Source organism: Lynx rufus, unplaced genomic scaffold (genome assembly GCF_022079265.1).
Source record: "Lynx rufus isolate CCGP_SWC_20201006 ecotype Redwood Valley unplaced genomic scaffold, mLynRuf1.p SCAF_3, whole genome shotgun sequence".
Lineage (NCBI taxonomy): Eukaryota > Metazoa > Chordata > Mammalia > Carnivora > Felidae > Lynx > Lynx rufus.
The window spans coordinates 148,875,489-148,903,369 of record NW_025814845.1 but is presented as its reverse complement, the minus strand read 5'-3'; the positions used below and the strand labels follow the sequence as shown (position 1 = coordinate 148,903,369).

The window sequence follows — 27,881 nt, the reverse complement described above, 5'->3', positions numbered from 1 at the left end:
ATTTGTCTGTACATGTGAGAATATTACAATCTTTTCCTGGGAGGGGCAGATTTACTCTAAACAGGAAACTTTCCCTTTAGCTCTGTATCGGCAAGCAGGCTTTTTTTCCCCTCCAGTTGTGTTGAGGTGTAATTGACATAAAATAATAGGTTAATCAGCTTACAGCATGCTGATTTAATATATGTATACACTGTTAAAGGATTTCCCCTATCAAATTAGTTAATACACCCATCTCTTCACATACTTACCTTTTGTGTGTATGAAAATATTTACATTCTACTCTCCTAGCAAATTTCAATTATACAGTAGTGTTATCAACTCTAGTTGCCATGTTATCTAGATCCTCAGACCTTGTTCATCTTGTAACAAAGGAATTGTTTTTTTAAACAACTCTATTGAGGGGCTCCTGGGTGGCTCTCAGTTGGTTAAGCATCTGACTCTTGATTTCAGATCAGGTCATGATCTCACTGTTGGTGAGACAGAGGCCTGTGGCCTCTGCACTGACAGTGTGGAACCCGCTTGGGAATCACTCTCTCTTCCCCTCTTTGCCCCTCTCTCACTTGCATTTTCGCACTCTTTCTCTCTCTTTCAAAATAAATAAATAAACATTTAAAACAATGCAATAACTCAATTGAGATATAATTGAGGTACTATAAAATTCATTTGTTTAAGGAATACAGCTCAGTGATTTTTAGTATATTTACAGAGGTGTGTGACCATCACCATATCTCAGAACATTTTATCACCTAAAAAAAATAAACCTCATAACCATTAGCACTCCTTCCCATCCAGCAGCCCTAGGTAATCAGTAGTCAACTTTCTGTCTCTATAGCTTTATATTTTCTGGATGTTTTATATAAATGGAATCACATGTGGTCTTTGTGATGGTCTTTTTTCACTTAGAAGAATGTTTTTGAGATTCATCCCCATGGTAGCATATTTTCATACTTCATTCCTTTTTATTCCCAAATAGTACTCTATTGTATGGATATACCTCATTTGTTTTTTTTATTCATTCACCAGTTGATAGACATTGGGAGTGTTTCCAACTTATGAGCCACTTATGAACACTCATATACATATTTTGGGGTGGATCTATGTCATATCTCTTGGGTATATAATTAGGAGTAGAAAGTTGGATCATGTGATAAATTTATGTTTAACATTTTAAAGAATTGCCAGTCTGTTTTTCAAAGAATTCATACCATTTTACAACCCTTCCATCAGTCAGTGAAGGTTCCAGTTTCTCCACATCCTAACCAACCCTTGTTATTGTTCATCTCTTTTATTATAGCCATTTTAGTGGGTGAAACAATATCTCATTGTGGTTCTGATTTACATTTCTTTAATGGGTAATGATGAAAATCTTTGCATGTGCTTTTTTTGAATGTTTGTTTATTTTTGAGAGAGAGAGAGAGAGAGAGAGAGAGCAAGGGAGGGGCAGAGAGAGAGGAAGAGGATCCAAAGCAGGCTCTGTGCTGTCATCCCAGAACCCTATGTGGTGGGACTTGAACTCATGAACCTGAGATTGTGACCTGAGCTGAAATCTGACACTTAAGCACTTAATAGACCGAGCCATCCTGGGTCCCCTTTTCATGTGCTTATTGATATTTGCATATCTTCTTTGGAAAAAGATGTTTATTCAATTTTCTTACCTATTTTCTGATTCAGTTATTTCTCTTTTTTAGTATTGACTTACATATGCTTTTTCCCAGTCAGTAGATTGTCTTTTCACTTTCTTAATTGTGTCATTTGAAGCCCCAAAACCTTTAATTTTGAGGAAGCCAAATTGATCACTTTTTTTCTTTTATTTCTTGTGATTTTGGTATTGTATTAAAAAAATATTGCTTAACCCAAGGCTATAAAGATTTACCCCATGCCTTCTTCTAAGAATTTTGTAGTTTTAGAATTTGCATATAGGTCTATGATCCATTTTGAATAGTATGAGATGGGGTAGATGTTCATTCTTTTGCATGTGAACACAAAGTTCTCCCTGTACATCTATTGAAAAGACTGATATTTCGCTATAGAATAGCTTTAGTCCTTTGCTGAAAATCAGTTGACCATAAATGATCATTTCTGGACTTCAGCTCTATTCCAGTGATCTGCATATCTATATGAGATGACCATGTTTTGTAGTTATTGTAGATTTGTAGCAAGCCTTGAAATGGGGAAATGTGAGTCCTCCAAATTTGTTCTTTTTTCCCCTGAAGGCTGTATTGGTTGGTTATTCTAGGTCCCTTGCATTTCCATACTAATTTTAGAATCAGCTTGTAAATTTCTGCATAAAGGCAGTTGATATTTTGAGAGAGATTGAAATGAATTTGTAGAGCAACTTGGGAAGTATTTTGATTTAGCCATATTTAGTGTTTTAATTAATGACTACAGAATGACTTTCCATTTGTTCCAATTTTCTTTAATTTTGTTCAGCTATGTTTTGTATTTCTTTAGTGTGGAAGCCTTGCATTTCTTTCATTAAATTTACTTATTAGTATTTTATTTTATGTGGTTCTATTATAAATGGAATTGGTTTTTTTTTTAATTTGATTTTTTATTGTTTATCGCTAGTGTTGAGAAACACAACTGATTTTTGTATAGTGATAGTATATCTTATAACCTTGCTGAACTCAGCAGTTCAACTAGATTTTTAGTGAATTCTCTAGGATTTCCCACATGCAAGGTAATATCTCCTGCTTATAGAGATACTTTTAGTACTTCCTTTTCAATCTGAATGCCTTTTTCTTAATTGTTGGCCTAATTATCGTGGCTAGAACCTCTCACTACAATGCTTAATAGATGTGGCAAGAGAAGAGATTCTTGCCTTGTTCCAGAATTTAGTAGGAAAGCACTCAGCTTTTCACCATTAAGTATGGTATTAGCTGTAAGTTTTTCATAGAAGCCTTTTATCAGGTTGAGGAAATTCCCTTCTGTTTCTAGTTTGTTGTGTTTGTTATGAAAGACTGTTGGATTTTTCACAAAGTTTTACTTCTGTTGAGATGATCATTTAGTTTTGGTTTTTGTTCTATTAATATAGTGTATTACATTGACTTTAAGGCTAAGCCAACTTGCTTTCATTCCATAATTGTAGTTGGTTACGGTGTATAGCTCTTTTCATATGTTGCTAGATTCAGTTTGCTAGTATTTTTCTGGTTTTCTTGCATTTATATTCATAAGAGATATTGGCTGTATACATTTTTTTTCCTGGGATGTCTTTATCTGGTTTTTCTATCAGGGTAATACTCACCTCATTGAATGAATTAGGAAGTATTCCCTTCTATTTCCTGGAAGAGTTTATGTAGGATTGTTATTCATTTGTCTTTAAATGTTTAACAGAATTCACCAGTGAAGCTTTCTGGTCTTTAGTTTTCCCTTGTGTGAAGTTTTAAAATGACTAATTCAACCTCTACTTTTTATAGGCCTATTCAGATTTCTATTTCTTCTTGAATCAGTTTCAGTAATATGTGTCATTTTATATATTTGTACATTTCATCGCTTGTTGGTATACAGTTATTCCTAGTAATTTTTATAATCCTTTTAATTTCTCCAAGTAGCAATATCCTCTCTTTAATACCTGCTTTTAATAACTTTTTTTTTGCTTGATCCATCTCAGCCAGGATATTTTAATTGCAAATTACAGACAACCCAAATAAAAAGTTCAACTGCCATAAAATAGTCAACCTTGTGCCCATTTTTATATTGGATTATTTGCCTTTTTATCATTGAATTGCAATGATTCTTTACATTTTCTCTAGGGTTTTTTTTTTTTTTTGAAGAAAAATTGAGACTAAAATGCATTTTTTTTTACTTTGTAACTAAAAAATGAATCAATCAAAATAAATTTTGAATCACTTACAAGAAATAAAATTTAAGCCTTAAAAGTAAAATAATTAAATAACTAATAATAAAATAAAATGATAGCCAAAATATAAATGTACTTAAAGAAGCTCCAGTGCTTATATCAGAATTTGTATAACTTGTTCATTTTTCTCTCTAGAACCACACATACACATGTGGTATACATGTGTATATTTTTATTTATTATCAATTAATTTATTATTAATTATATCATGAGATTACTTGGATTATTAATAGTGATAACAAGAAAATGTCTGTTATTCTTACCCTATTTCATTATTTAACTCTTTATATTTTAATATAATCTTAATTTTTTTTATGTTTATTTCTGCAAGAGACAGAGCGCAAGTGGGGGAGGGGTAGAGAGAGAGGGAGACACAGAATCCGAAGTAGACTCCAGGCTCTAAGCTGTCAGCACAGAGCCCATATGTTTTAATATAATCTTAAAAATCTAAATTTATTTTTATATATTTCAAGAATTTCTAGGCATTCTGTATGTAGTTGATAAATTGATGAAAGGAACATAGATAGCTTGTGTGTATGTTTCTGATCACTAAAGAGTGGAATCTAACTTCCCCAGAGTTTCTGAAACTTTGTTAGGGATTTTAAGCTCTGAAATCTCATCCATCCTTTCATCTAGTGACTGTCCCATGCATCACAGTAGCACGTGGCTCAAGCCACATTTCTAGAAATTTTGCACTGAAACTTATCTAAGAATACACTACTAATTTTCTTGGATGTGCTCTGTGATTCTCTTTCACAACTGGATCAGAGAATGTCACTTAAAAAAAGGTCAGCGTGTTAACTCACTGACCTTAATAAAACCAAGAATTTGGTTATTCAGATAAACAGTTATTTTAGGGAAAGATAACATGGTAATAGCACTAAGAACTATAGTCCAAGGGTAAGCAGAGATAACAACAAAATGGTTAACTAAGACATAATTAATTCCTCTATTAGTTACTTACCATAATAGAGACACATGTCGTAAATATATAGAGCAAATATATCTCAGGTTATTTTAGTGTGTTTTTAAATTATGCTCAAATTTATTGATGGAAAATAACATGTTTTGCTCTTCTTTGCATTAATAGTTTCCAAATTATTAATGCATAATTTATATAAATTACATTTAAGGAAGTATTTATCTTCAACTGAATTTTTCCTTTAGCACTTACTTTAAAGTAAATGTAAAGGCCTCTGGACCAAATAGCACCTGGCTCTAAATAAGTACTAAACAGACCCATCAATGAGTAAAGAAGGTTTTTATGTAATAGACACACACTTCTCCTGTATTATCTCAGAAACAATTGCTAGAATCAAGTGAAATAATAGATGTTTGAGTACTTTCAAAGTAGGAAGTGCTAATCAAATGTGAAGTAATAAGATTACAAACTATTTCCTGGTAAGTATACTCTCATGTTGCTTCCAGACGCTTACAGAACAAGAAGAAAACTATATTTTCAGAAACCAATTTGCATATATGATTTAGGATCCCTTCTCACTGTCACGGAAAATTTTAGGACAGAATATAAAAAAAAAATGTGACATTTGATACCATACAAAGACCTATTTTTACCAATTGCTGCATTTATTTTACAACCAACTAGGCAAATTTACATGTATAGAAGTGCGATTCCATCTTGAACGACAAATGGGATACTATCTGATCCAGATGTACATTCCCAGTCTCCTGATCGTGATTCTATCCTGGGTTTCATTCTGGATCAATATGGATGCCGCTCCAGCCAGGGTAGCCTTGGGAATAACTACTGTTCTGACTATGACCACACAGAGTTCAGGATCTCGAGCGTCCTTACCAAAGGTAAGTGTGCTAAATGGACATACACATACATTTGCACAAATATTTGCAGATAGAAAATATTTTTACATTAGAAAATTCACATAGATACAATTGCCAGCTTTCGTCATTTCTTTTTCAACAGGGTGTAGTATTGATTACTAATTTTTAAGGTAATGTATAACCAAGGAAAAAAACTTGTAAATCACAGAAATAGATGGGGAAGATTTCTGTAAACCAATGATATCTTCCTTTGCAGTTGTGTTATAATCCCCAGTTATTTAAATATCAGTAACACTCTTATACATTGTGGAATTTTTTTATCTATAGATTTTTAAACATTTAGAGATCTATAAAACATGTGTGTAAGTGAAATCTACACAGTAACTTTACATGGTGGCCCAATACTCCATTGCATGGATGTGCTGCTATAGTAATATGCTTACTATTAGGACTGACACAATAATGAACTTTAATATGATGGACATTATATTCATGAATATGTATGTGTGTGTGGTATGTGTGTGTATGTATATGTATATGTGTGTGTGTGTGTGTGTATAGCTTTACATATACTTTGCACTTTTCCTTAGTATAAATTCTTAGAATTGGATTCACTGTACTAATAGCTGTACGTATTGATACGTATTGCCAAATGTATCTCAAGAAAAATCCACGGCAGTTACTCCTACAAGTATTGTATGAGGGCACCCATAGTGCTATATGTAGCATTTATTATTTTTGTGGGTTTTTTTTTTCTCCTCTGGCTTTTAAGTTGCCATAGGTCAATAAAAAGGAAAGCTTATCTAATATGATTTTAGTCCATGCTGAGCTGCCAGAATTAAAATAAACTGTTCTCTCTATGAAGTTTATAAAAGAACCCAATATTTCCTTTTACGACATATGCTGAAATAAAACATAGGAAGCTTTTTTAATCCATTTAGCAAAATAGCAATAGAAAATTATTTTCCTCTCCTAAATGACTTCTAAGAAAAATTTCTAGTATCTAAATTAAGTAATCCTGTCTAGCTTCCAACAAGCTTCACTATTATTTTCATTACGATCATAGAGATGTAATAGAATATAGTAGCTTTTCTTGTGCATTTGATGCTATCTATCTGCAATGCCAAGCAAATTATAAATCTACGGTCACGGCTTCCTTAACTCTTACTGAATCACATTGTATGATTCAATTTATTAGATTAAAATGCCTAAATAAATAAAAGCTGATGGCAGGACATTTTATCACTAAAATGTTACTTCATATAGGAAGAACTTGACATTTAACAATGCTCACGCTGCCTAGATAAAATTTAATGGTTGTCTTTCAAAATAAAGTCTACTTTTATTGACAGTTAATTGAATTTTCAAAATGATTCACATCAACTAGTGCTTTATAAAATATTGTTCAAGTGAAAATTATAAGTCTGCTTATAAGATTAAGTTAATAAGTCTCAATGATTATTTATATAGGTATAAATGTCTCAAGGGCTCTGATTAAAATAGTTGAAGTCCTATAGTCAATTTGTAAAGGAAATTGCCAGTTTACTCATTGATTTTCTTCATGAGCTAAACAAAAATGAAAGCACATTCATTCTGTAAGTTGTCAACTAGAAAGAAGAGAACAAAATGTTCCATTTCAGAAAGCAACAGCTTCTATGAGACACAGTATAAAGACATTTGAATACAGACATTGAGGCAGAATTGGGAGAGCATGAAGGTCTGAGTGGAAGAAACAGAAATAAAGAAAGCAACAATTTTTTCTTTTAAAACAAAAGAATAGAGACACAAGTTTTTTTTTTTAATTTTTTTTTAACTATTTATTTTTGAGACAGAGAGAGACAGAGCATGAACGGGGGAGGGACAGAGAGAGAGGGAGGCACAGAATCGGAAGCAGGCTCCAGGCTCTGAGCCATCAGCCCAGAGCCCGACGCGGGGCTCGAACTCACGGACCGCGAGATCGTGACCTGAGCCAAAGTCGGACGCCCAACCGACTGAGCCACCCAGGCGCCCCGAGACACAAGTTTTTTTAAAAAGAAAGAAAGTCTTGGGATGTCTTTATACTATTTCTTAAGATATAAGAAATATTTTTTTAAAAAAATCATTAATTTCACTATGATCTCAGGGAAGGAATAAATTTTCAATTATGAGTTAATTATATACATAAATGTATACAAAGCCTTTACATCTCTTAAATCATAGAAACAATGACCACAATGGAAATGTGATAACAGATTTAATTCCAACCCACAAAAAAATAATTGATTAGCAAAGTAATATCTTAAGAGAAAGTGACCGTATCATTTTAGGCTTTGTGATAGTTAAGGAATGGGAGGTTGAACATATTGTTATTATTTTTTTAAGTTTATTAATTTATTTTGAGAGACAGAGAGAGAGAGAAAGAGAGAGAGTGAGAAAGAGCACATGTGAGGAAAAGAGAGAAGGAGAGAGAGTCCCAAGTCTGATGTGTTGCTCAAATTCATGGACAGTGAGATCATGACCTGAGCCCAAATCAAGAATCAGATGCTTAACTGACTGACTCACCTAGGTGCCCCAGAACATATTCAGTTATGTATATTAGAACTCAGGAAGGGAAGCACTGATGATCAAGGATAAACAACAAGAATTAACCTATTCGAAGAGATCATTCAAAAGAGGAGAAAATCTCTTGAAAAATGAAATTTTTATCCTGTGACTTTGGGGTGCTAGAAAGACAAGAGGTGAGGGCCCACACTTGCCTTTGGGAACAGATGACTAAATCCTACACCTTAAGGCCTGCTATATTCTCAACCTCACAAAAGAACCTTCAAGATGTCTAAAAATCTTGCCACTGAAATATCCACCATTCTCCTACTGACAAAATCTAGGAAGTAGGAAAACAAAATTAAATTCAGGAAACCAATAGAAGATTATCAGACAGAAGAGGAAGAAACAATAAATCATTAATTTATGGTAATTGCTTGGTGTTTTGTCCAGGCTGTGTGCCAATGCATCTCCTGCAGGATACAAAGGAGCTTGGAAATCAGTCAAGTAAGGGTCAGGGTAGAAAATTGGAAAGTCTCAAAGGATATACCTTAGTCAGCACCTTGAGAACTACAGAGCTGAAAAGATTCCTCTCTGATATTTCCTGTTGCATTGCCCTCTACAGTGTCATAATAAATCAAGCATGTGATAGTCTAAAGCAAAAAGACCCCTGTGATTCATTTCTTGGAATGTGGAACTATATGGAGTTTCTGCAGGGCCTACATTAGGTGACAAGAAGAGGGTGACCATACAGCCTATTGCCAGCAATTTTATAAAGTTGTATAACTTTAGGGACACTCTTCAACACTGTGTGCTTGGAGCAGAATGAGCGAGGGAAAAAAATGGTGATGACCATGGAGCCACGTCATGGATGGTCTTATAAACCTTAATGAAGATCAGGTTGATTTTTAGTGGATTTTGGAGGGATTTTAATGAGAGCAGTAATCATTCTGACTTTTATTTGAAGATCAGATAGAAAGGGTAGAAGTGGAAGCAGAGAAACTCCAAACAAACAATTGTAGTCTAGAGCAGGTGATGGTCTGGCTAGACTGGTAGCCATAGAGGTGGAGAGTAGCGGATGTATTTAGAAAGAGGTAAGTGTTTTAAAGAAAAATGTATTTGGAAGTGAAATACATTATGACAGGGGACACTCAGGCCTCAGACTTCAGGGAGTAAACCTATAGCTGGATAGGGAAGCAGAATAGAGATGATTTTCCTAAGAAAGAAAGCAAGCCCAGAAAGAAGGGAAAAAGATGTATTTGTGGTTGGCCCTCCTCCTCCAGTTGGAAATAAACCTGAATATTCAGTCTTCTTTTTCTTTTCTTTTCCCAGGGCCATCTCCCCACCATCCTCTCTCTCTCTCTCTCTCTCTCTGTCTCACACACACACACACACACACAGAATAGATTAGACAGCTGAATTAAAGGCAAGACCCACTCACCTTAAAACTTTACTCCCAAACTCTAAGATCTCAACATTTTGTGATTTTTTTTTTTTTTTTTTTACATTTAGAAAAGCAATCTTCCCAGGAGACTCAGGTTTAATTAGAGGTGAAAGAGAAGATGGTAATAATCATTTAATTAGTTTTGAGTATATATTTGATTTATACTAATACCTAGTTAAAATCTTGGCACTGAGGGAATTATATTTTTTATTATGTCTAGAGATGGATCAGAATAGAGAAAATTGGTAGAAGGGACAAAATATAATTTTAATTTGGAAATTATGGGTTCTAGCAAGATTCTGCACGAGGGAATTCTGGGAAGATCTCAGCTATATAGCAATATCACATACATCTTACCCTTTCTTTCCTGCTTTCAAAGATCAGTTATTTCTTCTTCAAATCCTACTCCTATCCCTTTTTCATTCTCTTTCATTGGGACCAGCAAAGGTCCAGCTTTGTTACATCTTTTCTGTTTTATATCATCTGCAGAAGTACACAAATATTACCATGCACACCCTAGATTAGTCTTTTAAAAATGAGTTTCAAACTTATTGTAATAACAGAGAATATTTAAAGATAACATGCTGAACAAACAGATGTATGTGCATGTGCCCCCCCCCACACACACACACCCAGACACAAGCTTGGCAGAGGCCAGAGAATCTCTAGACTCCAACTTCATCCAAACCCTAGCTCTTAACACAATATAGTCTTAGAACCCAAAACCATTTCAGTATAATTAAGTTGCAGTTATTCCGTATAACAACCAATCCCCAAGTCTCAATGGTTTACCACATTTATTCTTGTTCACAGCCTTGTTAGCTGCCTGTGAGCAGCTCTCTTCTGGGTTTGTCTGAGATTGGCTGACTTGGGGGGACTTGGATCTAGGCTGTGGAGTAGGTTCTGTTCCCTGTGTCTCCCCATTTTGGGAGTGGAGGTGTGGGTAGCATGTTCTTTTCACGGAGGAGTGTAGGAAAGCAGGAAGGCAAGCAGGAACTTGCAGTGCTTTTGCTCAGAACTGACACAGAGTGACTTCTGTTCTCATTTTGTAAGTCATACCAGGTTTCATAGCCAAACCCAAGTCAAGGGGGGTGGGGAATGGACTCCACCCACAGGGTAACCTTGAACAGAAAAGGAGAAAAAAAGGATTGTCAAGAAATAATCTCATCTACCTTAGGGACAATGGTTTGTTAAAACTGTCTGTCTCCTTTCCTAGACCTGACTCTGCCATATTAGTAAATACTCAAGAAAACAAGGGGAGAAAATGGGATGGGGAGAGGAAAGAGTGAAGAGTTCCTGGAAGATTCTATGCCACTCTGCCCTCACCACTATGGACATGTCATTTGGAGCAGAGCTACTAAATGTTAGAAATTAAGAAACACTAGAAATTTCAAAGGTGGACTGTCAATTAAATATTTCACACAAGCTCAGAAGCCTGTAGGCTTTGAAAATCTCAAATTCTGCACTAAAAGCTGTTTATCTTAAATAATTTCTTTTTGCTTTTTTCCCCCAATTTGGGAAAACCATCAGAAGTAAATTTTTGAGAGAACAAAAGATTTTTTATAGTTCTATCCTCAGAACCTAAGTCAGCACATGATATATGTCTACTGAGTAAATATCATGCAGATATTTAAAGACAAGAACTTTTAAACATTTACTTAGTACTCAGTCTAAACTTGGAAAAGAAGAGAGTTTGTCATTTTATCATGTCTTTCTAAAGGAATGTAAAAATTCAAGTGAATTACTCTTGTGCATAACCATATTTTTCCACTTGAGAATCACCAACTTACTGACAAAAATTAAAGATTGAAAGTATCTACTTTACAGTGTAATAAAAATATTGATTTTAGAAGATATAACAAAGATAGCTTTTATATTAAGTTTTCACTCTTCCTAAAAACATAATTTATAGAAGTGATTACAAATGTTAGAAAATAGCAATTGAACTATTATATTTTTATTTGGATACGATGGTTGTGTGGGGACACAAAGATCTATATGTGAGATTGCATTGAAAAGAGAAGGATGGAAAGAAACCTGGAGGGTTTATACTCACTATTGTGTTCTTATCTAATTAGTTTTCATTCTTCTAAAAAAAAATGAAGTTTTAAAGGAGAGTAAATTGCTGGGTCACCGAGGTGACTCAGTCGATTAAGTGCCTGACTCTTGATTTCAGCTCATGTCATGATCTCTTGTAGGATATAGCCCAGGCTCTGTGCTGACAGCAGGGAGCCTGCTTGAGATTCTCTTCCTTTCTCTCTCTCTGTCCCTCCCCTGCTTGTGCTTCTCATTCTCTCTCTCAAAATAAATTAATAAACTTTAAAAAAAAAAAGCAAATAAACTCTCGAACTGTGAGAATCATGACCTGAGCCAAAACCGAGTTGGATGCTTAACTGACTGAGGCACCCAGGTGCCCCATTAGCAATTGTATTCAACTTATAATAGAATATCTGATGCAAGCAATACATTTATTTTTTTTAATGTATAAATATACTAAGAGTTTGATTTCATATTATATTCACCTAGGGAAAAAAAGAAAAAATAAAAAGGCATAGAAAATGAAAGTCATTTCTTCATACCTTTTTTGTTAAAAATCACAGAATATAATGCATGTGTATGTCATCCAATTTTATTAGTGTTTTATCTATTATCTATAAACAGATAATTCCTAAACATAGGGTAGTTCCTATAATAAGAAGGATAGAAATTGATAAATTTCTATCTAAGTTTGCACGGGCAAACTGGTTTTACATTTAACCTTAGATCTACATTTACTTGGTTAACATAAATTTACATTTACTTGGCTTCCTAGATCTCCCTAAACTGAAAATTAACAAGTATCAAGCCTGTCTTCTGATAGGTGACAGAGTCAGAGCCACTGCATATATTCTTAAATCTGATGGTCCAATTATGAAAAAGCACATAATCAAATGACAAAGTTTAAATTTAGAAAATGATAAAATACAATGGCTTTGGCATCAGATTAAATTTAAAAGCAAAACAAGTATATGCCACTTTGAGACAATTTTACCTAAATAATGTTTTAGTAACTCCTTTTTCCACATTCACATACATCCTAGACTCGTACCACAAACCTTCCAGACAGATTAAAATGGAGTACAACTCCCTCTCACCAGCGGAATAAAGAACATGGTCCCTAAATCAGTGTGGTTAAGCAACTAACAGGTTTCCTCTGTCTTTATGATTCCTGTTTGAAGTTGTAAATGAAGGTCTTAGAACTCTTAGTTCTAGTTGTAAATGAAGGATCTTAGAACTCAGAGAAAAGGGGCTAGGAAGGTATATGGTTAAAACAAAGATAATATTATGGAAATAAAGAGATTCCTGTACAAAAATACAGAGGAGAAAGAAGTCAAAGGTATAATTCATCCTTAACTGAGCAGTTAAAACAGATAATATATAAAGAAATGCCAGTAACTAACAGCATGCACCTAAGAAATATTTCCACTGGTATCTAGATTTTACAGTTTTATTTAAATGTTAAACATAACAGCCTTACCCTGTAGAAGGGATGATGGAAAAACTCCCATAACTGAGGGAGAAGTCAGAGATAAGTAGATGACCTTTCCAAATCCCTTAGCCTTTGTGATTGCACCTTTCTTATCTGGTGACTGGAGGGATTGGCCAAATCCATTACTTAGGAAATAATGCAGTTCTGCTGTATTATGATTGCATCTCTTAAAATAAAAACCTTTATTTGGAAAAGAAATACTGTACTTGAAGCACCATTCATTTTCTAAGGTTTCTGAGGGTCATAATCAGTATGAATGCAACAGCAGTTAGCCTGGGCCGTTGGGAGTAGCTCCCCAGGGTGATAAATGGCAAAGTTCACAAAATCTTATGCTGTGTGATTCACTGCCTGGTGTTCCAAGAAAACAGTTTTTCACATAGTTTCTTTTATTTTTCCATATCCAATTTATACTACTTTAATACCTATTTCTAAAACAGTGTTTATTCTTTTCTTTTGTTCTTATTTTTGTCTCTCTCTCGTCTTAGGTCTTAAAAGAAGCTCAAAACGATTTTGAGACTAATGTTTTTTCCTATAAAAGTTACAAAATGGAAAGTTCTTATACGGGTTTTACACCAGGGAGAAATGTAGGATCAAATATACCACAATCTGGATTTTACAAAACCAAGATTGAGGAATAGTCAGTGTGATCTGAAAATTCCCAGAAAAAAGCTGTGACACAGGCAGGAAATCTTTCAGTGTATCTCAGAAGAATAGCACTTCGTTGTATGCTTGAGTCATTTGTCCATTCCACAGCCAGAACTGTTCATCACAGTTTACTTGACAATTCTAAGGAACTGGGAGTATCTACCAAAATTGACTGCCTTTAAAGTGAGAAAAATCACCCTAATGAAAGGGCTATTTTAGCTAATCAAAAGCAATATAATGTGATGTTTTACTCTGCCTCTTTCTCAAAAACAGCAAACTTAGATTGAGAAGAGAATTGACAAAATATTCACTCTCAAATGTTTGCTGGAAAATCTACCTTCCCTTCCCTTCCCTGGAGTGCCAACATGTAGGTTTGTATGAGATTTTGTGAGCCTCAACTCCTGGTTCTGGTCTAATCAATTTCTTAAGTCGTGTTGCTTGTAAATGCATTTTAAAAGTCTATTTCTGGAAACTATTGGCTAATAATAGTTATAATTTGTAATTTAATAACTATAATTTACTATAAATAAGTAGTCTGGCTTATAGTCTAATAAATATTTACTCACTAATGCACTGTCATCTGTGAGCTGTAATCTAAGGCATTATCGGTCCCAGTAGACAATCCTTTCAACCACCTCTATGCGGAGTAAAGTAAAGCCATGTATCTTGGCCGTCTTCTTGACTACACCGTTTGGTGCCATACTTGTAACACAACTCACCCAATGACCTTGTAAAGGAATGTGTTCTAAAATTTCTGCTACTTAATAATCTTACCAAAAGCTAGGGTCAAGGTAAATATATTTATGAAGGGTTGTCTGAAATGTATGCAACGCATATCTACTCTGAATTCCGAGAACGCAAAATCAAATGGCTTCAGAGGGCATAGGCACAAATAAGTTAACCGCAGAGTGTTCTGGTATAGTTATTAAGTGTGGAGATGAGCACCATGGTTAACTGGGAGGTGCCTTCCATACTTAGAAGCACGTTCCTTTTCTTCTTCAAGGCACTGTGGAGCACGGGCAAACTTATTCCCGTGCCTAAATTTGGCTTGCAGCCTGCCTGTCTTTACTTGCCACCAGGTAGGCAATATACTATCTGTCCTAGATTACGTTAGCGCTTCGGAATGCTACCTGGACTCTATTTTCTATATCCCATCACAATTGATTTTACTGAATTCTGACCTGACACTAAGGTTTGAGGAAATTTTGGGCTGGAGATCAAGGGAGGTTTCTGCCGCACTTTAATTAATTAATAGCTTTGTTTTTTTTTTCTTTTTTTAAATAAAGCAGTGAGTTTTGCTCTTCAACAAAGCTGTTGTAGTTCTCTATGGAGACATCGTAAGCCGTGATTAGATCCTATCCACACTGTCCTCAGTTCTGTACCTGTAGGAATCCGGAATCCTTGTTTTTGTTTCAGAAATAAAACTAGTGGAAACCTTCCCACCCCTACTCCGTCTGCCACTCGTGCTGGCTTTATCTTCCTTCCAGGCACATGGTAAGGTTGTACCTCTCAGTTCTGTAGGGGCTGACCGGAAGGAGTGCCGGCTGATAAGTTTCGAACACAGTGAGCGGTGCCACTTCTAGCCTGGAGTATTTGTTAGCAAACATGAGACCCACCAGTGCCAGGTTTTCCTGTACTGTCGCCGCTGCCAATGTTCCAGATAGTGACTGCCCTATCAGCTGAGGTCCCAGTAAGAATGACAGTCACAAGAGTCACCATGTAATTCAAAGTGGACATGCAGTGTCTTTTATTGTTCTTTGTTTCATGCCAGTGAGATTTGGGGATTGTGGGGATTATGGAGATTTGGGGATTACTGTGTCCTATCCTAGCTTGAATCCTTATACCTACTTCCTTGCATCATTGGTAGGATAGGTGTAGAGAAATTCAGGCTTAGACAAGCTCCCCGAACACGATTGCTCCCCAAGGTCAAGGAAATTTGATTCATTTGATTCTAGTCTTTATAGCCAGGATGACTGTGACTGATAATGATAAAGTCCAATTATATATATATATATATATAATATATATATATTAATAATATATATTATAATAATATATAGTTATAATATATATTATTAATATATGTTAATATATAATTGTATTTTATCATTATCAGTATATATATGTGTGTGTGTATGTGTGTATTTGTGTATATATATATGTATTTGTATATATGTATATATATGTATATGTATATATGTATATATTTATATATATATATATATATATATATATATATTTGGGACACAAAAAGCAGACTGTCTCTATTTTCTAATGATAACATTAAAAGTAGAATGAATGCATAATCTTTCTGGGGAAAAAACTGACATAAGAAGTCCATAGAACATAATAATTCTTATATTCCTTTCTCTACATTATAAAACATTTTTTTAGAATGAGAAAGACAAGGCCTTGCAGTAACCTAGCTTTGCATATTCAAATGATAATTTATCAAACTGATCTCTTCTTAGATTATCACATGACAAGTAGGGAATGGTTTCCCTGCTCATAAAAACACTTCATTTTAACTAATGTAAGAATGTTGTTGAGGGGACTTTCATTGCATTTCAGAAGATAAAATGCTTTCCTGATCTGGTTTTGCTTCTTCAGAGCAACTGGTTTGTTTTATGTGGTAAATACAATGCTCATGTCTCTTTTTCTACATTGTTTGCTAGGAAGCTGTTTGTAAGATTTTAGGATCAGCATATAGAGAGGACCTTACAATATGTATTTTGCGTACTGATTTCAGTCTTAACTACCAGATAAAAGTTAAAGAGGCTGGAATACTAAAGTACAGAGAGTATTCTTATTTAGTGCATTCACAGTTGTCGATATGTAATGGTAGCCTAAAAAGAAGCAGCCTAAAACCTAGGTGATAGAAAATAGTAGTTAAGTTTGTGGGCTTTGGAACCAGAGGAGTTGTATTCAAATCTGGCTTTGCAGAATGGTAGCAGTCTTAGTCAACTCAAGCTCCTATAACAGAAGACCATAGAATAGGTGCTGTAAAGACCACAGACATTTATTCTCACAGCTCTGGAGCCTGAGAAGTTGAAGATCAAGACACTGGCAGAATCAGTGTCCGGTAAGAGTCTTCCTCCTGGTTCATAGATGGTGATCCTTTAGCTAGTAAAAGGCATGAAGGAGCTCTCTGGGACCCTTCCTCCAAGGGCACTAACCTCATTCATGAAGGCTGTGCCCTTACAACCTGATCATCTTCCAAAGCACCACTTCCTAATGCTGTCACCTTGGGGGTGAGATTTCAATGTCTGAATTTTGGAAGGACATATTCAGTCCATAACAGTTACTATGAGACAAGTTACTTAAGCAAGTTACTTTATTGTGCCTAAGTCTCATCTTTAAGATGGGAGTAGTTTCCTCAATGGTGAGGATTAAAAGTGTTAATTTTAGACAACAACTAAGAAGATTCAGTAGTTCTATGGACACTACTAAGAACACCTCCTGGCATGTTAAGTGTTATAATTTTTCTCTAATAATAAATGGCTGGTGATTTGAAGTCCTTCCGTGTGACATGGAATCAATTCAACATGACCTGCGAATGCAGAGCATGATGAACACAGTCTAGGTCCTAGAAATACCAAGATGAATAAGACCTGGCTTTTGTCTTAGCCCATGGGATATATTAGCCTAAAAGGAGAAAGATACATAAAAAGATAATGTCAGTCTGGTGGAGCTAGGTCAATAATAAGATGAATAATTTGATGTTTGCTTAGACATAATTTGTTAGAATATCACTATAGATACTTCTCATTGAAATTCTCCAGAACATACTCATTTTGGTATCCCCTTAGCCAAGGTTTTTGAAAAATAGAAAGCACTTAGAGATTGTGAAATAGAACAATTAACTAAATAAATAACATTCAAGTGGTGCTAGCCACCAGTCATCCTGTAGAACTTGCCTATAAATACATAGAATTACAATTGTGAAGAGTGGACTGGGAAAGGGTTTCTATAAGGAAAGGGGAGGTAGAAGCTGAGAAAGTCTATCCTGGTCTGGACATCTGGAGAAGGTTTCCCTAAGAATATTTTGTCGAAGCTGAGACCTGAAGGAAACCCAAAAGAAGGAATGTTCCAGATGAAAATAAGAGGGATGAAAAGCTGCTGAGGCAGGATGAGGTTTGTCAGTTGCTTTCAGATTCCAAAATATAAAAGAAGGGAAGTATAATTAGAGCATAATAAGCAAGTAAGGAAGTGGCATAAGATGGTAAATATCAATCCTCAGAGGCCTTCACTGACCATCCCTATCTAGCATAACTCTCTTCACCCTGCCCTTCTCTTCCCATTACCCCATTGTGGTTTCTCTGTTGCACTTCTTTTAAATTATATCTGTGTTTTTATTGTATGATTTCCCCAAATGGAATGTAAGTTCCATTAAAGACAGATTTTATTTATCTCACTCATCTCTGTAACTACACACTAAGAACTGGACTTGGGTACATCAATGATGTTCAATAAATGTTGAATGAAAAAAAAAGATTGAGTGCATGTGGTAAGAGAAGTAAGGTGGGGGCCAATCATGAAGGGCTTGACCTAAAACAGATTTGAGACTTTAAATTAAGTGAAAGCACAGGAAGAGTTTTAAGTGGAAGGAGGCATGGATTTGCATTTAAAAATAATCACTTATTGTGATTATGTCGGGGATAGAGTTGAGGGGCTGAAGAACAGATTATTGTGGTTGAGATCAATGGGATGGCCGTAGGAAGGACAGAAAATGATAAATTTGAGAAATAGAAAGAAAGTATAAATAACAGGGCTGGGTCTTTGATATGAGAGAAAAAGAGGACTTCTAGTGTGGGTATGAACAACTTCAGAGTATAGCCTTTTAATGGGGAGTAGGAGGCAGTTGCGTTTGTTTCCTATTTGTTTGGTAGAGTCTGGTAGAGCTTCATAGCTTTGTTGTTGTTGTTGTTGTTTTTCTTATTTATTTTTATTTTTTTATTAGAGAGAGAGAGAGAGAGAGAGAGCAGGGGGCGGGGCAGAGGGAGAGAGAAAAGAATCTTAAGCAGGCTCTTCTTCAGTGCAGAGCCCAACATGGGGTTCAGTCCCACAACCCTGGGATCATGACCTGAACCCAAATCAAGAGTAGTACACTCAACTGACTGAGCCACCCAGGTGCTCCATAGCTTTTGTTTTTAGTCAGAGTAAATTTGAGGTGCATGGGACATCCAAGAGGTAAGAAAGCTGGCTAGAGAGTGGTCTAGTGAGCAAAACTAGATTTGGGGTCCATGAGCACAGAGGAGGAATTGAATCCATGAAAATGGATGAGGTTGAATAGGGAGAAACTTCAGAGTTAGAATAGAAGAGTGGCTGGACTGTATACCTGAGGAACGCAGGATAAGGAGGAAGGGCCCCCAAAGCAGAGTGTGTTAGAGCAGAGGAAGAGAAACCTGAAAAACATGGGTCATGGGAGCCCTGGGAAGAGTGGGCTCCAAGAAGGAAGCAATCTTCGGTACGGTGGCTTTGAAGGGGTCTCCAGGACAAAGGTCCTCCTGACTGGCGCATTTAATTAGTAAATGTTTAGGTTTTATTTTCTCATACTTTTCTATTCAAGGGGTAATATCGAGAAGGGATTGTTGCATAAAATTGAATCATGCTTCCAACAGCACATTGGACGTTGGGACTGTTGACAAGGTGGTTCAGAGGAATGAACTGCCTCTTGATTGGAGTAAGTCTTCCCCAAGAGACAGCAACAAGTAGAGGATGGAAAGACGGTGATGAATCTGAATCACATGGGGTGTGTTGTATATCATGAGTATGTTGTGCATGTGTTGGAGTAAGAACTGTTGTCCATATTTTAGTTACTATCCCTAGAGTTCCAAACTTCCCACATCCTGAGTTTGCTGTACCGAGATGAGCAGTGAGGGTAGCAGAGGAGAAAAAGAGTTGAAATTGGCGAAGGGGGTCAGAGAAGAGGACAAGGAAAGTAAGCCCTTCAGGCTTAACACTCGGGAGCTGTTCACAATGAGCAGAACCCTGGCAGGCATAAATGATGTATACCTATCTCTGTTGTCATTGGAAATATTCATTGGATTAATACGGAAATTAAATTTCTGATTTGTCTCTGGTTCACATTATAGATTCAGGTTGTTAAAGAATGAGCACATACTTTGTGAGTCATATTCTTCCAGGAATGGTGTAGTTTGAGATAGCATTTTTGAAATCTGTATTATATCTTCCAGGACAGTATGTATTTGAGGGCAGCCAAAGATTTCTGGCAAATTGTAGAACTCATGAGGTTTAAATCTATATTTTATAAACAATTGGACACTTAGTACAGCCCTGAAATAAAATGCCTGGAAGTCACACTTAAGATAGAGGAGGAGATGTTGAGGGCTCCCTTGTTGACATATTTCATATGTAGGTTGACACCGTTGTAAGCGTCAAGAAATGACCTCTTTTTAAAAGATAATTAATCCATTCCAAGATATGAACAAAACATCACTTCAGAAAGCGAAGCTACACATAAATCATCATCTGTGATTCATTTTTCACCTGTATTTTAACATTTTACGCCTTCATTTATCTGTCCACTTATTCAGCAAATATGTGCACACATGCCAAACATTATTGCAGTGGTGAACAACTCAGAGATGACATCTGCCCGCAAAGAGTCTAAACAGAAAGAGAATAAGAATAGGCAATTACAGGGGCGCCTGGGTGGCGCAGTCGGTTAAGCGTCCGACTTCAGCCATGTCACGATCTCGCGGTCCGTGAGTTCGAGCCCCGCGTCAGGCTCTGGGCTGATGGCTCGGAGCCTGGAGCCTGTTTCCGATTCTGTGTCTGCCTCTCTCTCTGCCCCTCCCCCGTTCATGCTCTGTCTCTCTCTGTCCCAAAAATAAATAAACGTTGAAAAAAAAAAAAAAAGAATAGGCAATTACAGTGCAGTGTGTTCAGTTAAGCACAAGTGCCATGGGATTCTGAGCCAGACTTGGGCAAAGTCTAGCCTGAGACCTAAAAGGCCAACTGAGAAGGGTGGGAGAGGGGTTTTTCTTCACTTTAGTATTTACTGCTCTCCCCATCATAGACTTCTCTCCTTTGAACCACAACCTAAATTTGATCAAGGTTTCCAAATGTTGACATTGGACAAAAATAACATCATTAAATATGAAGAATGAAGAGAGAAAAAAATACAGAATATACAGACAGCACAGAACTAGTCAAATTTCTAAAGCATAAGATTTTGATCTCCAAGGTACATTGAGTTCCAAGAAGTAATTAGTACATCTTTGCTTGCATCTCGTCTATATTTCTGCTGTCCTGGATCCACATCTTCTTAGGGAAGGGACATTTGTTTCTATCAGTGGGGAAGCAAAGTTCTAGGTAATTATCCATTTCCCAGGAAGAATGTAAAAAAAAAAAAAAAAAAAAAAAAAGCTTCGCATAAATGTCTTTCATTCTTAATCTCATTCCTGGCAAATGAGAGAGTATTTTTTCCAACACCTAATTGGCAAGACTAAGTTATCTAACAAAATGAGTTATCTCATGCTCATGGCACAAAAGGTGATGATTTTATTGATATTGCTTTCATGATACAACACTGTGTGTAATACAGGCACATACATATTCAATAAGAAAAGATACTAAAACTTACAGAAAATTTTCATCCTTAAGCAACTGACATACAGCAACATTTGTTCAATCGCATCATCAAATCACCACACCATTAAGCTGAGAGAAAAATTAAAGCAGTTTCTTAAAGGTTACTGACTTGTTCCCTCCAAAGGTCTTTGGTCTGTATGAATCTGTTTCTAGGAAATAGGGACATACTTCCTCCTTTTTACGTTCCCTTGTTTCGCTTCGCTTCTTTTTGTGTTTTTTTTTCCTATCAAAAATAGTAATACTTTTTTTTTTTTATAATTTTAAATGTTTATTTTTGAGAGACAGAGAGAGAGTGTGAGTGGGGGAGGGACGGAGAGAGAGGGAGACACAGAATCTGAAGCAGGCTTCAGGCTCTGAGCTGTGGGCACAGAGCCCAACACGAGGCTCAAACCCACAGACATGGAGATCATGACCTGAGCTGAAGTTTGATGCTTAACGGACTGAGCCACCCAGGCATGGCCAAAATAGTAATAATTTTTAAGTTTCTCTGTTCTGTTGTTTTCCTTTTCCTTTCTTTATATTCTCTTTCTTACCTTTGAGGTGGCAGAAGATAGGAAGACCCTGTGGAGCTAAGGGGGTAGTCAGGGTCAACGATGCTGGCTGGGGTGGGCAGGACCAAAGTCCAGGGGTCAAGGACATGGTCAGGACCAAGGCAGCCAGTGGGGACTTTGGGTGTGAGGCCCGAGTCAGTAAGGCATCTGGGATTAATGGGGCTGAGGCTGGAGGGGGCCAGCGGAATTAAGATACTAGTTACATAAAGGGAGACTCTTCAAATATATGTTAAAGAATCAGACAAGTTTGTCACTGTCCAAGAAACTGTTACATCATGAAAAGAGTGAAAACTAGAGTGAACCCTGTCATATTGAGTTGGAATTAGAGATGCCAGTGTGAATTCATGTTTTCAATATAGATAGATAAATGATAGATACAGAGATAGATGATAGGTAAGTTATATATATGTTGTATATATAATAATAATTATATAATACATTATAATATATTATATCTATATACTATATTATATTATTATACATAATTTATATATAATATTATACATATTATATATAATATACATATCATATATATGTATATATATCATATATCATATATATTAGTTATATATGTATATATATCATTCCTAACTCTGCCTACTAAGAAGGCCTATAAGTAGTTATACCCAGGAAACAATGAGCACACCCAGTGCCCAGATCCTTGGTTTCTAAAAGTCATTCTTCAGTTAAAAAGAAAAAAAAAGGATTCTTAGAGAAAGCCCTCAGTCAAATACTGGAACAAGAAATTACAGATAAGTCTGGAATGCCTTATGCCAGAAAGTGAGAAAGTACCCAAATCATGGAGACTTGCCAAAAGGATGCATGGCCTAACTTCTAGGGGCTCCTACTGACCCAATCTGTGTAATGTGAGCATCAAAATAGTGATGTTAATGCATGGTAACCCATTGAACAAAATCATTACTTGTCTATACTGATGTAAGTAATGTGGAAGACAAACTTCTCTTACTGTAGAGTGCTAACTAACAAATGTAGATGGAATGATGGAATTCGGAAATCCACGTGTGGAATCATCATTGTGATAATTGATTCAGACAAAAATCATCAAGGTCTAATGGATGAAACTTAATGAGTAAGAAGATATTTATTTACTCAAGAGAAATTGGTAACTTTATAATAGAGAGACCTAGTAGATAGCACCTTAACCAACTGATCAACTTTGAGTGCTTTCTGATATGATACACTTGAAGAACAGGGCATCACTGTTCCTATTAAAATCCCATAACCTGAGTATAAAGAAACATCAAATAAGCCAAAAGTGGGAGACACTAAAAAAAAATCTGGTCTGCACTTATCCAAAATATCAAGGTCACAGAAGGCAAGAAAAGGCTGACCATAATGTTCCACATTGAAGCCCAAAGAGATCTGACACCAAGGGACAGCATATAATTCTAGATTAAATCCTGGACTGGAAGGACAAATGTTTTTCTGGTAAAAAGGGCATTATTTGGATGATTGCTGAAATGAGAATGGGTTTTTGGGTTGGATGGTTGTATTTTACTAACGTCAATCTGATTTTGGGGGTGTACTAGAGTTATATAGGAGGAGACTGTCTTTTCCTTTTAGAAAATACAAGTATTTTAGGGTAATGAGGCATCGTGTTTGCAAATTACTCTCAAGTAGTTCAAGGAAAGGCCATAAATGATAAAGATAGAGAGAAATATATTTGACATTTGGTCAAATATTAACAACTGGAGAACTTGGGAGGTTTTTTGTTTGTTTTTTATTTTTATGTTTTTTACTGTTCCTGCAACACATTTGCTAATGTTAAAATTATTTCAAAGTAAAAAAAAATAATGAAGAAAACATGGAACTAACATGTAAATGGCATTATCTATATTTCGATGTTACTTTATGTTTTCTTCAAGCGTTGTTCCAGATTTCACTGAAGGTAAAATTACATTTCCAACTTATTTTGTCTTAATCATACGTTTGGTCTTGTGCCTCAGTTGACAGCAAACTTTATTTAGTAAAACATACATAAGTTTTGATGTATGATTAATATATAAACTTGCACAATTAATTTCTAAAAAGTGTTTATTAAGCTCAAGAAGTATTGATCTTATTCCTTTCTTCTTCAAGATGATATAAATGGTACAATGTAGAATCAGATGTTCAGTTTTGTACTCAGTGGAAACCACAGTACAAATCAGTTTGTTCACTCTCTCTTTCTCTCTTGGCCAGGTTTCATATGTCAAAGCTATTGACATTTGGATGGCAGTATGCCTCCTTTTTGTGTTTTCAGCACTTCTGGAATATGCGGCTGTAAATTTTGTATCTAGACAACACAAAGAACTTCTGAGATTTCGACGAAAGAGAAAGAATAAGGTAGGTGATTAAATGCGTTGGGTTCACTGGGATACCAATTTTCACTGGAAAGTCAATTTGTTACATTTAATACAGTGGCACAGAGAGGAAATGGAATCTGAGGACCCGATCATATGAATATTCCTTTGGTTTTGTCCAATCGAAACTGAAATTGTCAAAAATAGCTTCAGGGAGAAAATGGTGACACCTAGGTCTACTTTACACAACATATCTGGTGACATGAGAATTTATCAACTTCTTTCTAATGTACTTCCTGGAACAACACCATTTTTTGCTTCAATTAACAAAATATATCATTTCTTACTTGCAGTGTGAGGATCTTACTGATGGTCTGACTTAACATGTCATCAAATATAACTATTAAAGTTGTTCCTTTTCATCAAACTAATTCCTTTAATTGTTTCCATAAACCAATATCTATTTATTAATGCTATGATACTCATGTAAAAGTATGTGGAAAAGTTTATGCATACTTTCATGTTGTTAAGTTGTTTATTCTGAAGCTCTATGGGAAACACAAGAAGGTGCTATTTTTGCCTGGCTACACCTGTTAAATGAAACCCAGAAGAAATTGTATTTAGAACATCATTAGAAGACCACAAGAAGTTGTAGAAATAATCTCATAATTGAATGTAGATGTGCAGAATGGGGTCGTTCCCCTCTATTAAGACTTGTAATGTCATCTCTGTTTATATGTGCACATACGTCCAATCAACCCCCTTTGCTTTTCTGTAAGGGAAAATTTCTATTGACCAGCATATCTATGAGTTTACTTCTTTTAATATGAAAGTGCCAACTGACATTTAAAAGCAAATGGACTCACATGCAATAGAGAAATGTCAAAGTTGTATGCACAGGAGAAACTTGTCTAGAATCCCATATATTGGAATATTTAAGTCAAAACATGCTCAAATCTTCAACAGAGTAGTTTGGTTCATGCAGTATGCACTTTTAAGGATGTTGAAAGGATTTAATTTTTTTAAGGATTCCTTATAGTTTCTGAATTATTTGCTGCAATTTATATATTCCTTAAATTTTGTAAACCCCAAGAGCATGATCTCTCAGTACTGAGCAGTAAACATATTCTAACATGATAGTGTATTCAGTCCTATCTATTTGACTCCCCCAAATCATAAAAAATACCCAATTCACAATAGCATGGAAGGAACATCAGGATTGTGATTCTCTGAGCAACACATTGGACTAACACAGTGCTTGGGCTTATATTTGATCAAGTTGTTATGAAAATAAAAGCACATTATTTATATATTGAAACACATTTTGATGGAGAGTATAACTTTTCTTTATCCTCTTCTCCCCATCACACCCCCATCTACTGGTTTCCTTGTACCTTTCTCATTCTTTTACTGTCTCTTTCCTCTCCTTCTTTCTCCCTTCCTACTACCTACTTGCTCTCCTTTCTCTCATGACACTTAGCACTGGCTGAAACACTATCACAGGACAAAAAAAATTCTCTATCATAAGGGTTAAGCTTCTGTTTCTTCTTTCCTTGTAAATGACTGATAAAGACCATTTTTTCCTTCTAATATTAATACAAAGTAATGCTTATTTCCTCTTCTCATTTTGGTTTGCTTTTTTGCTTTTATTGTCCATTTCTCTACCTCCCTCCTCATTTCTATACAATTTTAAATGTATCAGCCAGGTGCTGAGAAGTATTAGGTACATGGTGTCCAAATGAGGGCTAAGAGCTCGGGCATTTTCCACACCTACCACACATCCAACAGCCATAGTGTCCAATGGGTAACATGATAGACTGTATTGTAAGTCTAGATGCTCAACTCTGGTCCCTCCTCAAAAAGGATTATCCTACCAAAGCAGCTCTTTAATTTTACTACCTATGAGAATATCAGGATACATACTGAAGCCCATTATTCTTTAGTTCACAGAAAGATGACAAGATTAAATTTTCTAGTGAGAGGCTCTCTAGGAAAATACGGAAATGCACAAATAGTAATACCTTATTATTTTCTAACGACCAGTTGAAATATACAGGGAGCAAATAATGTAACTGAGATTTAGTGCAGGAAAAAAAAAATAGCTTTTTTTTTAAGTTCATTTCATACTTTGGGGGTTGCATACCTTGCATATGTGAAATCGATTAATGTGTATGTGAAAATGATATATGCAATTAAAACCAATTGTGCAATTATATTTACTCATATATGACTTGATTCTCTGGTTTCTCAATCCCTCTTGGTCCACTTTACCTTCCCACAGACAGAAGCTTTTGCATTGGAGAAGTTTTACCGTTTCTCAGACACGGTAAATTCGCTTTCTTAACTCTAAGTAGAGGAATGTGGTTATCAGTAAAAAAGCAGACAGCATATTCTGCACCCAGGCAGTGTTTGGTGGGGAAACATAGCCCCTTGCATATTTAAATCCAAACAACCACCATCCCCCTTCAGCTAAGGATATTCTCGTCAAATTCCATTTGTCTTCCCTCACTCAGTGAAAAGATATTTAAACATCCTTCATCTTATCAACTGAGATAGTTGATGGATCAAAATGATTTTTAAGTATATGTTAAACAGAAATAACACATGCAACCTTCTAATAGTCTCCATGAAGGAAATAATCATTTGCTTTAGCAAAATTAGTTCAAAAATTAAGGGAAAATTTATTTGCACAAAGAAGTTCTAACTGTAGCCTTTCTTGTCAGAAAAATAGAGACCTAAAAATAAGGCAAAAGTAAAATGCTTTGTCCAACCTGTGTATCTTTAGAATCCATTCTTAATGTTGAGATTCTTTATAATAAATGAAAGAGTTTGGTTTTGATAGCAGCATCCTTTGAACTCTTTGGTGAAAAAGAGATCACAAGGTCACATGTCCAAGTATAATAGCTAAACAGTTAGAAAGTTAATCTATACGAGAGCATATTATTTGCTTGACTTGGCCACCCTATGATATAGCATTCAGTGGTTGAATTGAAACACGTCCAAGCCAAGAAATTTGGGCTGGGGAATCACAAACAGTCCAGTCTACTAAACTAAAATTTCTGGAATAAAGTGCATTTAAAAATACCTCCCCAGATGATTCTGGCTCACATCTTGGTTAAGAATACATACAGTGTTAGATGAACAGATAGGAAACATGTTACATTCCTCTAATTGAAGGATTCTCAATGTCATAGCAGGTATCTAGGGCCAGTATTATTTTAAAGCACTTACTAAATTTTCTTATAATATATAATTGTTCAACTGATTTTTCTACTAAAATTGCAGATTTGTTCCCAACAGAGCTAGCCACATCTCCTTTATTTTTTCATCCCTGAAAAAAACAAAAAATTCACTTGATTCAATTACTTTTACTTAATTATCTTAAATATAAATTTTAAGAAAAAATGTAATTGCATTGTATTTGCATAACACAAATAGTAACCTCTTTGGGAGACAATATACTTAAACCCCTAGTAATTAAGCAGTTAATGCCTATAGGAACTTTAGTTCCTATATATTTAATTAAATATTTAATTTAATTCCTATATATTTAATTAAATATTGCTTTACAAAACAATGCAAAAAGAACTCTGATAAAAAATTAGGTTTTCCT

The 27,881-nt window shown here is 35.4% G+C and overlaps 1 protein-coding gene across 2 annotated transcripts in view; it reads left to right on the top strand.

Moving 5' to 3' along the window:
• GLRA3 (glycine receptor alpha 3) overlaps positions 1–27,881 on the top strand; it is a 194,726-nt gene that overhangs the window by 154,050 nt on the left and 12,795 nt on the right. The window contains exons 7-9 of one of the 2 annotated variants that reach the window (XM_047092000.1): positions 5,466–5,680; positions 24,168–24,311; positions 26,550–26,594. In XM_047092000.1, the coding sequence (XP_046947956.1) occupies positions 5,466–5,680; positions 24,168–24,311; positions 26,550–26,594 (404 nt within the window). The remainder of the gene's footprint in view (positions 1–5,465; positions 5,681–24,167; positions 24,312–26,549; positions 26,595–27,881) is intronic. The other variant, XM_047092001.1, reaches the window with a different exon arrangement.